This window comes from Phyllobates terribilis, unplaced genomic scaffold (genome assembly GCF_046119375.1).
Source record: "Phyllobates terribilis strain yellow unplaced genomic scaffold, ASM4611937v1 Scaffold_4__5_contigs__length_816908805, whole genome shotgun sequence".
In the NCBI taxonomy this organism is placed as follows: Eukaryota; Metazoa; Chordata; class Amphibia; order Anura; family Dendrobatidae; genus Phyllobates; species Phyllobates terribilis.
In genome coordinates, this window is record NW_027362764.1 from 722,027,511 (window position 1) to 722,040,730 (window position 13,220).

Here is a 13,220-nt window from a genome sequence, read left to right on the forward strand (position 1 = left end):
CTGTCAGTATGTGTGACCGGAACATCTGCAACACATTTACACAACCTGTATTCCAGGTATTTATATATCCTAACACCTGCAATGTAAAATGCGGCGTGTAATCTGGTGATGAGACGAACCCTCCAGCTAAGTGTTTATCCCAAATCACCTAATAAGAGACCTGACCTCCAGACACAGGTCCATTCCACGTATTTTGGTCATGCTCAATTATTATGCCATATTGGCACAATGTAATCAAATTAATCAAATTTCCGGAGACAAGCTTCCAAATTAATATTATACATTTTGTCAGCAGCCAGATGCTCCCTCTCATCTGCTGGGAAACAGGAGGCTACACATCACCTCTCCCCTGATAATACGCACACTTGAAAATAGAATTAACTAGGTAATATTGATGGAGCCGCATGTAACGAAGCACAGGAGAAGGGCAGCACTTATGCAGAGAAATGTAGGGTTAGGACAACTTAAAGTTTCAATGAATTTTTTTTTATATCAGTTTTTTTTTATACACTGCTCAAAAAAATAAAGGGAACAATTAAACAACAGAATATAACTCCAAGTAAATCAAACTTCTGTGAAATCAAACTGTTCACTTAGGAAGCAACACTGATTGACAATCAATTTCACATGCTGTTGTGCAAATGGAATAGACAATAGATGGAAATTATTGGCAATTATCAAGACACCCTCAATAAAGGAGTGGTTCTGCAGGTGGGGACCACAGACCACATCTCAGTACCAATGCTTTCTGACTGATGTTTTGGTCACTTTTGAATGTTGGTTGTGCTTTCACACTCGTGGTAGCATGAGACGGACTCTACAACCCACAGAAGTTGCTCAGGTAGTGCAGCTCATCCAGGATGGCACATCAATGCGAGCTGTGGCAAGAAGGTTTGCTGTGTCTGTCAGCGTAGTGTCCAGAGGCTGGAGGCGCTACCAGGAGACAGGCCAGTACACCAGGAGACGTGGAGGGGCCGTAGGAGGGCAACAACCCAGCAGCAGGACCGCTACTTCCGCGTTTGTGCAAGGAGGAACAGGAGGAGCACTGCCAGAGCCCTGCAAAATGACCTCCAGCAGGCCACAAATGTGCATGTGTCTGCACAAACGGCTAGAAACCGACTCCATGAGGGTGGCATGAGGGCCCGACGTCCACAGATGGGGGTTGTGCTCACAGCCCAACACCGTGCAGGATGCTTGGCATTTGCCACAGAACACCAGGATTGGCAAAGTCGCCATTGGCGCCCTATGCTCTTCACAGATGAAAGCAGGTTCACACTGAGCACATGTGACAGACGTGACAGAGTCTGGAGACGCTGCGGAGAGTGATCTGCTGCCTGCAACATCATTCAGCATGACCAGTTTGGCAGTGGGTCAGTAATGGTGTGGGGTGGCATTTCTTTGGAGGGCTGCAGAGACCTCCATGTGCTCGCCAGAGGTAGCCTGACTGCCATTAGATGCCGAGATGAGATTCTCAGACCCCTTGTGAGACCATATGCTGGTGCGGTTGGCCCCGGGTTCCTCCTAATGCCGGACAATGCCAGACCTCATGTGGCTGTAGTGTGTGTCAGCAGTTCCTGCAAGATGAAGGCATTGAAGCTATGGACTGACCCATCCATTCCCCAGACCTGAATCCGATTGAGCACATCTGGGACATCATGTCTCGCTCCATCCACCAACGTCACGTTGCACCACAGACTGTCCAGGAGTTGGCGGATGCTTTAGTCCAGGTCTGGGAGGAGATCCCACAGGAGACCATCCACAACCTCATCAGGAGCATGCTCAGGCGTTGTAGGGAGGTCATACAGGCACGTGGAGGCCACACACAATACTGAGCCTCATTTTGACTTGTTTTAAGGACATTACATCAAAGTTGGATCAGCCTGTAGTGTGTTTTTCCACTTTAATTTTGGGGGGGGAACCAAATCCAGGCCTCCATTTGTTAATACATTTGATTTCCATTGATGATTTTTGTGTGATTTTCTTGTCAGCACATTCAACTTTGTACAGAACAAAGTATTCAATGAGAATATTTCATTCATTCAGATCTAGGATGTGTTATTTGAGTGTTCCCTTTATTTTTTTGAGCAGTGTATTTATATTATATTTATATTCTTTATATATTACATAACTCAACGAGCTGTACTGTACTTCTCTATGTCTTATATTTGACCTAAGGGCTCGTTGGCTTTCTCCTGCAATCTTATAGGAAATGGATGGAGCAGAGGTTGAGCATGCTCACCTCCACTTCCTTCAAGACAGAGTTCTGGAGCCCCATTCTTGGGATCCCAGTAGTCAGACCTCTAGAGATCAGCAAGTAAGGATGAGCAGACCCATGGAAGTTCGCGTTCTGGTACCTGACCCGAACTTTATTCAAAAGTTCGGTTTGGGTACCAGAACTGTACCCAAACTTGAACCAAAACCCCATTGAAAACAATTCTCTCTCTCTCACGGACTTCGTCAGGAACTGCGAACATTGCAACGGACTTCCGGGGAAAGTCCATGTTTGGCATTTAGCTCCGGACAGTAACTGTCCGGTATGAACGCCAAACTTTTAAGTTTGAGTCCGCTCATTCCTATCAGCTAGTCATGCCAGAGCAAAAGGATAGGGGATAGCTTGTTTTTTGGGGTATTACTCTTTAATTGTGTTGAGCGAGTATGTTCTATTAACCCTTTTGCCAAGTATGCTCGGGCCGAGCTCCGAGTATTTACAGCTGCTCGGTGATAAGGTTAAATCGCTCCCATGTGCATGATTTACAACTGTTTGACAGTTTTATTACATGTGAGGAATGTCTATTTCTTACACATTCCTCACTTGTAATAAAGCTGCCAAACAGTTGCAAATCATGCACACGGGAGCGATTTAACCTTATCACCGAGCAGCTGTAAATACTCGGAGCTCGGCCCGAGCATACTCGGACAGAACATACTCGCTCAACACTACTCTTTAACTGAATAGCATGTTATAGATTTAGTAAAGGTGTTACTAGGGTGGGGGTCTCAATTTTGCTATGTGGTCCTATGATTCCTTGGTATATACCCCTACCAGCTGTACTGTCAATGGCTTTTCATTAGTATTCCTTTTCCTTTCATGGGACAGTTATTTTTCAATTTTTTAATATAAACCTAAATTTACCAGCTTATAATATACCTAATATATTCCAATTTACCACCTAAATTGTTTGTTAGCAATTTGCAGCAACCAGGTGTAATCTGTGTAGAAACCTGGAAATAAGTGTTCAATTTCTCGGCAGTGCCACTATGAGTGAAATGAATTATATTACACAATGCCCATTCAAATCAATGGGCTTCCCGTGTAATGCAGGACAAGACTGGTCCTCCCGAGAGAGAGACATTGTTATTGCCACTCTCATCTACCAAAAGATTGAGATCCTTAACAGAGGAACCATGCCCCTCCTGACAATTGTGTCAGATTTTCCTTAAAAATAGGTCATTATATGATTTGTATCCTGCATTTTTCACTATTTTTCCCATTTGCAGGCTCTAGTTCTCAGTTGTCCGTAGGCTACTAGATGGAGACTAGCGATATGATGTCTCCCCTGCACAGTACACACAGGCTCTCCTGTCTCTATATAGTAGAGGTTCACAAGCAATAAGTATGGAGGACATTACACAGTAGCATTGAGCAGTGTAGCTGTGCATCAAGGTGAGAGAAACACTTACTGGCAAACATTAGTAGACATCTGTGACTATACATTTTAGTTCTTTTCACTCTACTCCTCCCTCATAAATTAAGGAAAAAAAAGGAAATTTCTCTGACAAATAAATGTTACAAAGTTTTTTTATTTGCTTGTACAAAGATTATTGAAAGAACAGTGGCCATTTCATCTTTTTGGATGTCTTCTTAGTCTTTACTCACTGTAATAACCAGTTCCCCAATGGTTCATGGTTGCAGAATAATAGTATTGTACATTTGTTCGATGGTCTAATTAATAAGAAAACAAACTTATGTTTCAACAGGTTGAAAAGAAAGTCCCAGTCGGTGGACATTGCCTCCCCGGGATATAATCCGCTGACCGATACGCCACCGCAAGCAAGTAAGCCGCCACTGGTTAGTAAGACCATCTCTGAGGAGGAGCACAATACTGCAAATACTCAAAAACGCCACCCAAGAAGAGGGGAGCTGAAGAGAGGGTACACCATTGGTGAGTCCTAGGGTATCATATTTGATGAAGAACTATGTGGAATCTCATATTTCATTTGGCTTTTTCCTTTTTTATTAAATCTTGCATTGTCGAGTCCTTAGAAGAGCGAACCAGTCTATAAATTAGACTTTTCTAGAAAGTCATACAGTCAGAGTAGAACTTGCTGTATATTATAGAGGATTAAAAATGGACAGTTATTGCCTTATTTTATTCTCACTGATCGTCAAGAGTATTCAATTTTTTTGTTTTAAATCCACCAAAACAGTTCCAGAGATATGGGCCCTTTTAATTAGAGCACATTTTTAACGGTCTTTGCCAAAGGGGTGTGGTTCACAGGATCCCCTGGGGCGTGTCCTTTAGCTTCTCTGCATAATTACCCTGTAAGCCCTACCTGTTTTGTAAAGACCATAAAAATTGGGCACTTAGTAAAAAGGCCCATATTTATGGAACCATATGGCGGATTTAAAAGAAAAATACTCAGGGGAGAAGCGGGAATAAATTAAGAGAAAAAACTAGTCACTTTTGACCTCTTAAAATGATATTAGTAAAATATGGAATCTTTGATGTGGTTTAAGTGCAGTATTTAAGACCTTACTGACTGTTTAAGGACTTGGCTACTTGCACGATTATTTTAATGAAAGTATCTGACAAAGGGAGTTATCTAAATTCTTTGCTTTTTCAAGAATACAAATGTTAATGTTGATAGTGTTACTAACCGTACAGGCAGTGTTATACATTACATAGAGGGGGGAGCTGAACCCCCAAACCCACAAACTGAGAAACTTATTTCACTGCAAACGTTCTTATCTTTCTTCCTGGTTTGATATATCTTGATATCAATATTGCAATGTTGCACACGTTCAAAATAAAAAAATAGGATTTTGTGATATTCTGTTGGGAGATGTTTATTCCTTATGAGCCTTTCTGTGGCCACCCGGTGGTTGTGCTGTAAACTGCAGCTTGATAATGCCTATCAAATTTGTTTCCTAAGAAATTGAAGTCTATAATAAAATTTGCCAAAAATGAAGTGTAGATATATATAGTTTTTTTTTATTTTCTTGCCAGTAAATATGACTTTATTACAGCTCCGACTGGAGACGTCATCCGCCTTGTTATGATATATCTTCTGTTATTACAACGTACAAAGGGAGATTTACAGCTCTGAAGTATGACAAATTTGATAACTCTTCTCTAATTGCAGCTATTTCTCTTATATCTCAGTTGTATATATTAAAGGGCAAGATCAGAGAAACATGGTTGCTTTAGTTCAAAACCAGCAGGTTGTGCACGGCATTACAGCACCGACTTATTGTGATGATACTGCCAGCTTTCCTGCAACTTAGGGCAGAAACGTAGTGTGAATAAAGCCTAAAAGCTCATGACTATTTTATATGGAAAATATTTTGTTTGATCCTTTTTGTAACTTTTTGATTTTGTGAATATGTTGTGCCGTCAGCGGCAGATAATGCGAAGGCTCTGCACTTCACATAGTGTGCTGTTGAGCAGTGCAGCTGGGGGTATAGAATAAAGCGCACACTGCTCGGTGCACACGTTCGGAATACCGGGCAGGCCCACTGGAGGATTCTCCGGTTTTCCGATGGGCCAGTCCAATCCTGTGTCTGTCTCAGTTTTTCTTCTGTTGACCGCTTTTAGGTAATACACGTGTAAGATTCCTTAATTTCTATCTTTAAAAACGTTGTAAACTGAAATATTACCCGTCAAAGTACATCCTTGAAAAAGATTAACAGAAAGAAGCCCCTGCTACGTCCGCTGGATAAGCATCCATTACGGACATTGCGTGAGAATGTGTAATGACTGTCCATTAGGGGAATGTCTGGGGAGCTCGGGTCTGAGCCCAAGGACTGCGCAGGGAATTAGGTTCTGCTTCTTGAAGTTATTTTGGATATTAATGTTTCAATCCCGCTCTCAAAGCATATGGCAGAACGCTCAATCAGCAGGTATGATCATTTACAAAGGTTACAAGGCAAATATCACTCCAATCCTTTGCAAATTACAAACCTGAAATTCAATAGAGCAACTTTTCATGTGCAATTTGCATCAAGACGATAGCAGAATTACAAATATTTTTTATTATAATTTTGCTTTATCCCATATTGAGTATACTTGCTGCTCTCTGCTAGTTGTGTCTTCATCTGAATGGTCTGCCATTTATTAGTCCATATACCAAACATACATTACACTGTGTTCTGAATTATTAGGCAAGTTGTATTTTAGAGGATTATTTTTATTATTGATCAACAACTATGTTCTCAATCAACCCAAAAGACTCATAAATATCCAAGCTTAATATTTTTGGAAGTTGGAGTGGTTTTTTTTATAGATTTGGTTATGTTAGGAGGATATCTGTTTGTGCAGGTAACTATTACTGAGCAGAATTATTAGGAAACTTAATAAAAACCAAATATAATCCCATCTCACTTGTTTATTTTCACCAGGTAAACCAATATCAGTGCACAAAATTTAGAAATAAACATTTCTGACATGCAAAAACAAAAAAAAATAATTAGTGATCAATATAGCCACCTTTCTTTATGATGACACTCAACAGCCTCCATCCATAGATTGTCAGTTGCTTGATCGGTTTTCGATCAACATTGTGTGCAGCAGCCACCACAGCCTCCCAGACACTGTTCCGAGAGGTGTACTGTTTTCCCTCCCTGTAGATCTCACATTTTATGATGGACCACAGGTTCTCTATGGGGTTCAGATCAGGTGAACAAGGGGTCATGTCATTATTTTTTCTTCTTTTAGACCTTTACTGGCTAGCCACGCTGTGGAGTAGTTGGATGCATGTGATGGAGCATTGTCCTGCATGAAAATCATGTTTTTCTTGAGCGATAATGACTTCTTCCTGTACCACTGCTTGAAGAAGTTGTCTTCCAGAAACTGGCAGTAGGTCTGGGAGTTGAGCTTCACTCCATCCTCAACCCGAAATGGTCCCACAAGTTCATCTTTGATGATACCAGCCCATACCAGTACCCCACCTCCACCTTGCTGGCGTCTGAGTCGGAGTGGAGCTCTCTGCCCTTTATTGATCCAGCCTCTGGCCCATCCATCTGGCCCATCAAGAGTCACTCTCATTTAATCAGTCCATAAAACCTTTGAGAAATCAGTCTTAAGATATTTCTTGAACCATTCTTGAAGTTTTATCTTATGTTTCTTGTTCAAAGGTGGTCGTTTTTCAGCTTTCCTTACCTTGGCCATGTCCCTGAGTATCAGACACCTTGTGCTTTTTGATACTTCAGTAACGTTGCAGCTCTGAAATATGGCAAAAATGGTGGCGAATGGCATCTTGGCAGCTTCATGCTTGATTTTCCTCAATTCATGGGCAGTTATTTTGTGCCTTTTTTGGCCAACACGCTTCTTGCGACCCTGTTGGCTATTTGCCATGAAATGCTTGATTGTTCGGTGATCACGCTTCAAAAGTTTGGAAATTTCAAGACTGCTGCATCCCTCTGCAAGACATCTCACAATTTTGGACTTTTCAGAGCCCGTCAAATCTCTCTTCTGACCCATTTTGCCAAAGGAAAGAAAGATGCCTAATAATTAAGCACACCTTATATAGGGTGTTGATGTCATTAGTCAACACCCCTCCTCATTACAGAGATGCACATCACCAGATTTACTTAATTGGTAGTTGGCTCTCAAGCCTATGCAGCTTGGAGTAGGACAACATGTATAAAAAGTATCATGTGATCAAAATACGCATTTGCCTAATAATTCAGAACACAGTGTATTCTATGGGTTTGTATCGACTATTAGGTCCCTCTAAAATGATCTATATATGTTGCTATACTCAGTCTGTGCTGTTTCTTTCACAGAAGCAGGTAGACGCTAACTTTTTCTATTCATTGACTTAAAGTATCAGTTAAAAACGGATGAAATTAGGATGAAAAACTGAAGTACAAAGTCTGTCTTCCTAGTTTCATCAGTGTCTCACGGATCACCATAGACTTTATTGGCCGAGTCTGATCTGCAAAACTGATGAGAATAGAACCTGCTCTGAGTCTCGTGGGTCGGATATATGGATCCGTTTTTTAAACTTATGTATGTATGACTCTAATGAAACTCCAAGGCTCAGGGACTGAGAAAAATAAGGACAGCGCTAGGACGTGTCTTACACAGACGTGTGAACGTAGCCTAAGAGGTCTCCTTACAGAGATGGTGAAGAGTCTTTAAGGCAATGCTCCCTGGACCAAAAAAAGTATGCAAAATAGTTTTCCTCTAGATAAAGTTAGCTACTCTCTTTCATGAACTTTTATGCTTTAGATTTTTTATTTATTTTCTGCTTTATATTAAAAAGGCACTTCCATCAATCATGCATCCTTCTAATATATTACAATCATATTATAGAGCACTGTGTACTTACAATTGCTCATTTTGACTTTCTACCCAGATAATTCATCTCTTTTCCATTAGGTCTATGACATCACTTGATTACAAACTGACTAGCTCAATCCTCCTAAGCTCTATGTAGAAACAGGAGGTCAATTTTCTCTGCACAAGTCATGAGTCACTGCAAAAGTCTATGGCAGGAGGAGGAGGGAGCAGCTGGGTCAGGAGATGAAGACGGAAATGATTTCTGTAGGAAAGAGAGACTTCCTGTTTCAACACAGAGCAGAGAAAAGAGAAGAATTATCTGGTTAGAAAGGCAAAATGAGCAATTGTGAGTACACAGTGCTATATAATATGATGACTGCAATATATTAAGATGATGAAAACTTTGATGGAAGGAGTGCTTCTTTAACGCAGAAAACATAAAAATGTAAAATAACAATAAATAATAATAAAAATAAATGACAAAATAATAAACATTTTCTTGGCTTAGGTTTGGAGCTGTAGGATATGCTGCATAGTCAGGCTGTTCAGTCTATGGTCAGGGCCTATCTTCCTTGTGATCCCCGAGATGGCTCCCCGTGGTATCGTCTGCCGGGTGCTTCCCAACTCATCAGAGGTGACAAGTTTCCTTATAGCAAGTTCATGGAATAGAAAGTAAGAAATGATCACAGAAACGTGACTTAACAGTCAGAAGCTCGGCAGCTAATCGGTCCCAGATGTGTAATAAAATCTTACATACTTCAAGCCTAACAGCCACTTTTATGTGTTTCTTTCCCTTAGTCCCGATGCGGCACTGTAGGAGTTGTGGTGTTCACACTTTCAGAACGCAGAATAAACATAATCCTTCTTGGGGACAATATATCTTTTCTCGGCACATTCTGTAGGAGCCATTGCTGATCGCATTTACCAAGCCCTAAATATGCTTTTTTTTTTTTTTTTTTTTTTTTTTACTTTTGTCGATTTTCAATCGTTTTGTAGCAATAATAGCAGTAGTAAAGTAAATTTTGGCAGACGCAGTATCCTTTGTGGCAGCTACGATATCCCATGACAGCCCAATGGCTCCTTATGTATTACAGAACCCATAGGCAGGTTCAAGTACCGGTTCACAGTGGGATGGCGAGAAGGCACAATGCGTTGTTAGTTGGGGGTCAGACAGGTGTAAAATATTGCTGAATATCCACTTATACATTGCTGCTAAGTATTCTAGGGCTCAATTCATTAACACCTGCGTTTTGTATGACAGTGTTACTGAAGGCCGTGCTGGAGTAAGATGTGCCTAACTCATCAAGTTGTACTATTACATTAGTACAACTGTCATGCACCTCCGCCATAAATGCGTTACTCTAGTACATTTTTAGTGAAATTTGTGCTACTAATATGATGGAAATTTTAAAGAAATTTTGCAAAGCTGGACTGGCATAAAAAAAAGGTCAACTGTCGCAACATTTTGTGCAATTTCAAGTTGCACAAACATTTTGCGAAATCTGAAAGTATTTTAATCCAGAATTCTTGCAAAAACACCTTGCAAAAATCAGACATAGAAAAATGGACCAGTCACACACATGCAGTGCATCATGCAGGCTCGTGCACTGTTGCTTACATCCATACAGGGCTGTAACTAGTATGATCCCATTTCTGTGACGTCAGAGCTCGGCTTCCATCCTGACCATTGGATTGTGGAATCGGAAATACAACTTCCTCCTTGCAGTAGCCATGATGATTGAAAGCATCAATCCAGTGGGGTTTTTTCTTTCTTATTGGTATCACTAATGTATGTTTCCTGCGTGTAGTAAAATACTTACCAGCTGCCGTCTTCTGTTGTTCCCGACACCATTCCAGTCCTGTTCTGCTAGTTTTGACCTTCCAGATCGCTCCAGTGTTTGCTGGGTGGATCAGAAGTCACTTCTCAATGTAAGTCTGAGAGATAGAACAAGGCTCTCGTAGACTTCCATTGAGAGCTTGTGACCGTTACTTCTTCTGGTCAGTCAGTCACAAGATGGCAGAGCAGAACCGATGCGGCACTGGGAAGAGCAGAATACAGCAGCTAGTAAGTATTTTGCTACAGGTCTAGAGGAGACATTAGTAATAGCACTCTGGGGGTGAAATAAAACAGAAATGTCAGAGTAGTGTAAGTGAAGACTGTTACCGCTGTACAGCTGCTTGCCTGCTAGCTGCATTTAAAGCACCACTCCAGCGTTTTTTTTTTATCAGCGCTGGAGTGGCGCTTTAAATGTAACTAAGCCCCTGCTCTCGTTCTTATACTCACCTTCCAGCAGCTTCATCTCTTACAGACGCCACTCCAGTCCCATAGCGCCATCTTGTGTCCGTAACTCCTGACTGGCCTGAAGTCAGAGGTTAAATCACTCAATACGAGAACAGAACAAAGCTCTCATAGACTTGTATTGAAAAGTGACCTCTGGCGCGCTCCAGCAGACACTGGAGTGCGCTGGCAGGTCACCTTTTGCCTGAGACGGATCGGAGTGACGCTGGAAAAGAATGAAGGGGAGAACAGGTGAGTATAAGACTTACATGTAAAGCACCACTTCAGCAGTACAATAAAACAAAAGCGCTCGAGTGGTGCTTTATAGGGGTACTACAGACAAATGAAATTGATGAACTGTTTTTTGGATAGGTACAAGTGCTGAATTTTGAACCTCATTTGTTCCTATATTGATGACCTATCAGCTCTACTCATCAAATACGAAACGTGTGAACATTGCCTTAGGAGTGTTGGTGCATTGTTACATTCGAAGGGTTGTCTCTTCACAGAATTGGGTGAGATCTCGCTAGAATATGTCAGATAGAAAGGAGTCAACTACCGTAATCTCAGCTGATCCTGCCATGTCATCTCCTGTCAACTCTTCTCACCTCTTAACTCATCTCTTTTCTGGGCAGCCGCTTGGTTAATTCTAGCTAGGTTGAGGTACCTTAAAGAGAGTTATTACGATGAGCCCGGAGGCTGGGAATTATCGCCCATTCTTGAAGAGTTATTTCAGTTATGTTCGTATGGATTGACAAAATCTATTAAATAGCAATAAACCCCAATCCTTCGTAAAATTGGTATCCTTCTTCATTAAAAGCTACGGCAGACTATATCCATCACTACGGTGGAGATTTTTGATGCGAGAGTTAAATTGTTGGCCTTAATTTGCAGTTGGATATGACCTTGTTGAGTTTCTTCCTTCCTGCCAGGAGCAATAACTGATAACTTCCTGCTATGTAGGGAATCATCGCGGAGATAAATGAATTAAGAAATTGCATTAGAAAAAACACGAGACTCCCTCTAGTTCAGTTAACTGGATTTATGTTCTTCTATTTTTCCTAGTATTGCCGCACTGCACTAGTAAGAAAGCACTGCCTAATCTAGAGAAGACGTCGGCCCGAATAACTGGGGCATCTCGTAACAGCCAATGTAATAAAATCAATAGAAATCACCTTTGCCAACTGAGGCGAGAAAATATATATATCTCTATCAATCGCGGAGCCCAGACAAGATATCACACAGGTCTAGGCTGCCAAGAGATGCGCTGATTGTATTGTCATCGCCCAGGCAGCTTATAACTTCTAGTCACTGAACCGCAAGTAAAGTCAGATCAATAGAGGAGGAGAACACACATCTTAACCCCTTATTGCAGCGTCTCTGCACACACCTGACTCCTTATAGAAGCAAACTATTTGCAGGCAAATTATTCGATGAAAGGAAACCTGTCAGCAGACTTTTAGACCCCAAAGTAATGTCATCACAGTAAAAAACCTGTAATGATGATTACGTCCAAGGAAAAAGCTCGAAAGTTCAGAGGTTTGGCCTACACTTACAGTTCTCCGGCCTCCCTCCCTCTTTTTCCTCCTGGTGCTGGCCTCCTGCAAGTGACTGATGGGTCACTCTTCTCAGTGACCTGCTCCCCTGGACGACATGTCACACAGTTGCCGTCATTCCCCGGGACGAGGCATGAACAGTAAGATCCTGATAACGTTTTTGAGAGCTGGACTATCTATTTGTGCAAGCTTCTCCCTCTGGAATGACGACGCCTGTGTGAGATGTCAGCCAGGCAACAGGTCACAGAGAAGAGTGACCAGTCAATCACCGATAGGAGGCTGGTGCCGGTAAGAGAAAGAAGGAATTTGCCGATAAATTATGAGACAATTGAGACACGGACTTATAATGTACAGGTATGGAAGTAATCATCATTGCAGGTACTTTACTGTGATGGTGTTACTTTTGGTTCTAAAAACCTGATCACAATTTCCCTTTAAACACCATTCAAGGTGATGTCATAAAGTTTTTTATGTTAAAAAGAATCTGGTACGGATATTTACCGTGGTGAACCAACATTATTGTGTTCCAGTAGTTGCTCCTTTACTTTGAACCATTAGGAAAGTAATCTGATCAAGACCCACATTTTTTAGAAAGTGAAAAGAACTGCTGCCAAAAAAGTCTCTCCTGGTGTCTATACATAACACAGGTGGACACTAATCTCTATGATGGGCATTGCTTGACTTTCTCTGCAGGGACACAGACTAACATGAGCAGAATCCAATCTCTTCTATGCCTTTTGAACTCCAAGTTAATTAATTTGCTTTACAAGCACTCCGTACATCAACAGAGCACAAACTTGTATGGTGTAATGAGAATTTTTGCTTTATTAACACATGCAAGTTACTTAGGTATAGGGTTGAGCGAGTATGTTCTGTCCGAGT

The 13,220-nt window shown here is 41.4% G+C and overlaps 1 protein-coding gene across 2 annotated transcripts in view; it reads left to right on the forward strand.

Annotated features, from left to right (window-relative positions):
* The window catches only part of OXR1 (oxidation resistance 1), a 712,646-nt gene that overhangs the window by 442,943 nt on the left and 256,483 nt on the right, over positions 1–13,220 (forward strand). For both annotated transcript variants that reach the window (XM_073679762.1, XM_073679763.1), the window contains exon 3: positions 3,979–4,163. In XM_073679762.1, coding sequence (XP_073535863.1) covers positions 3,979–4,163 — 185 coding nt within the window. The remainder of the gene's footprint in view (positions 1–3,978; positions 4,164–13,220) is intronic.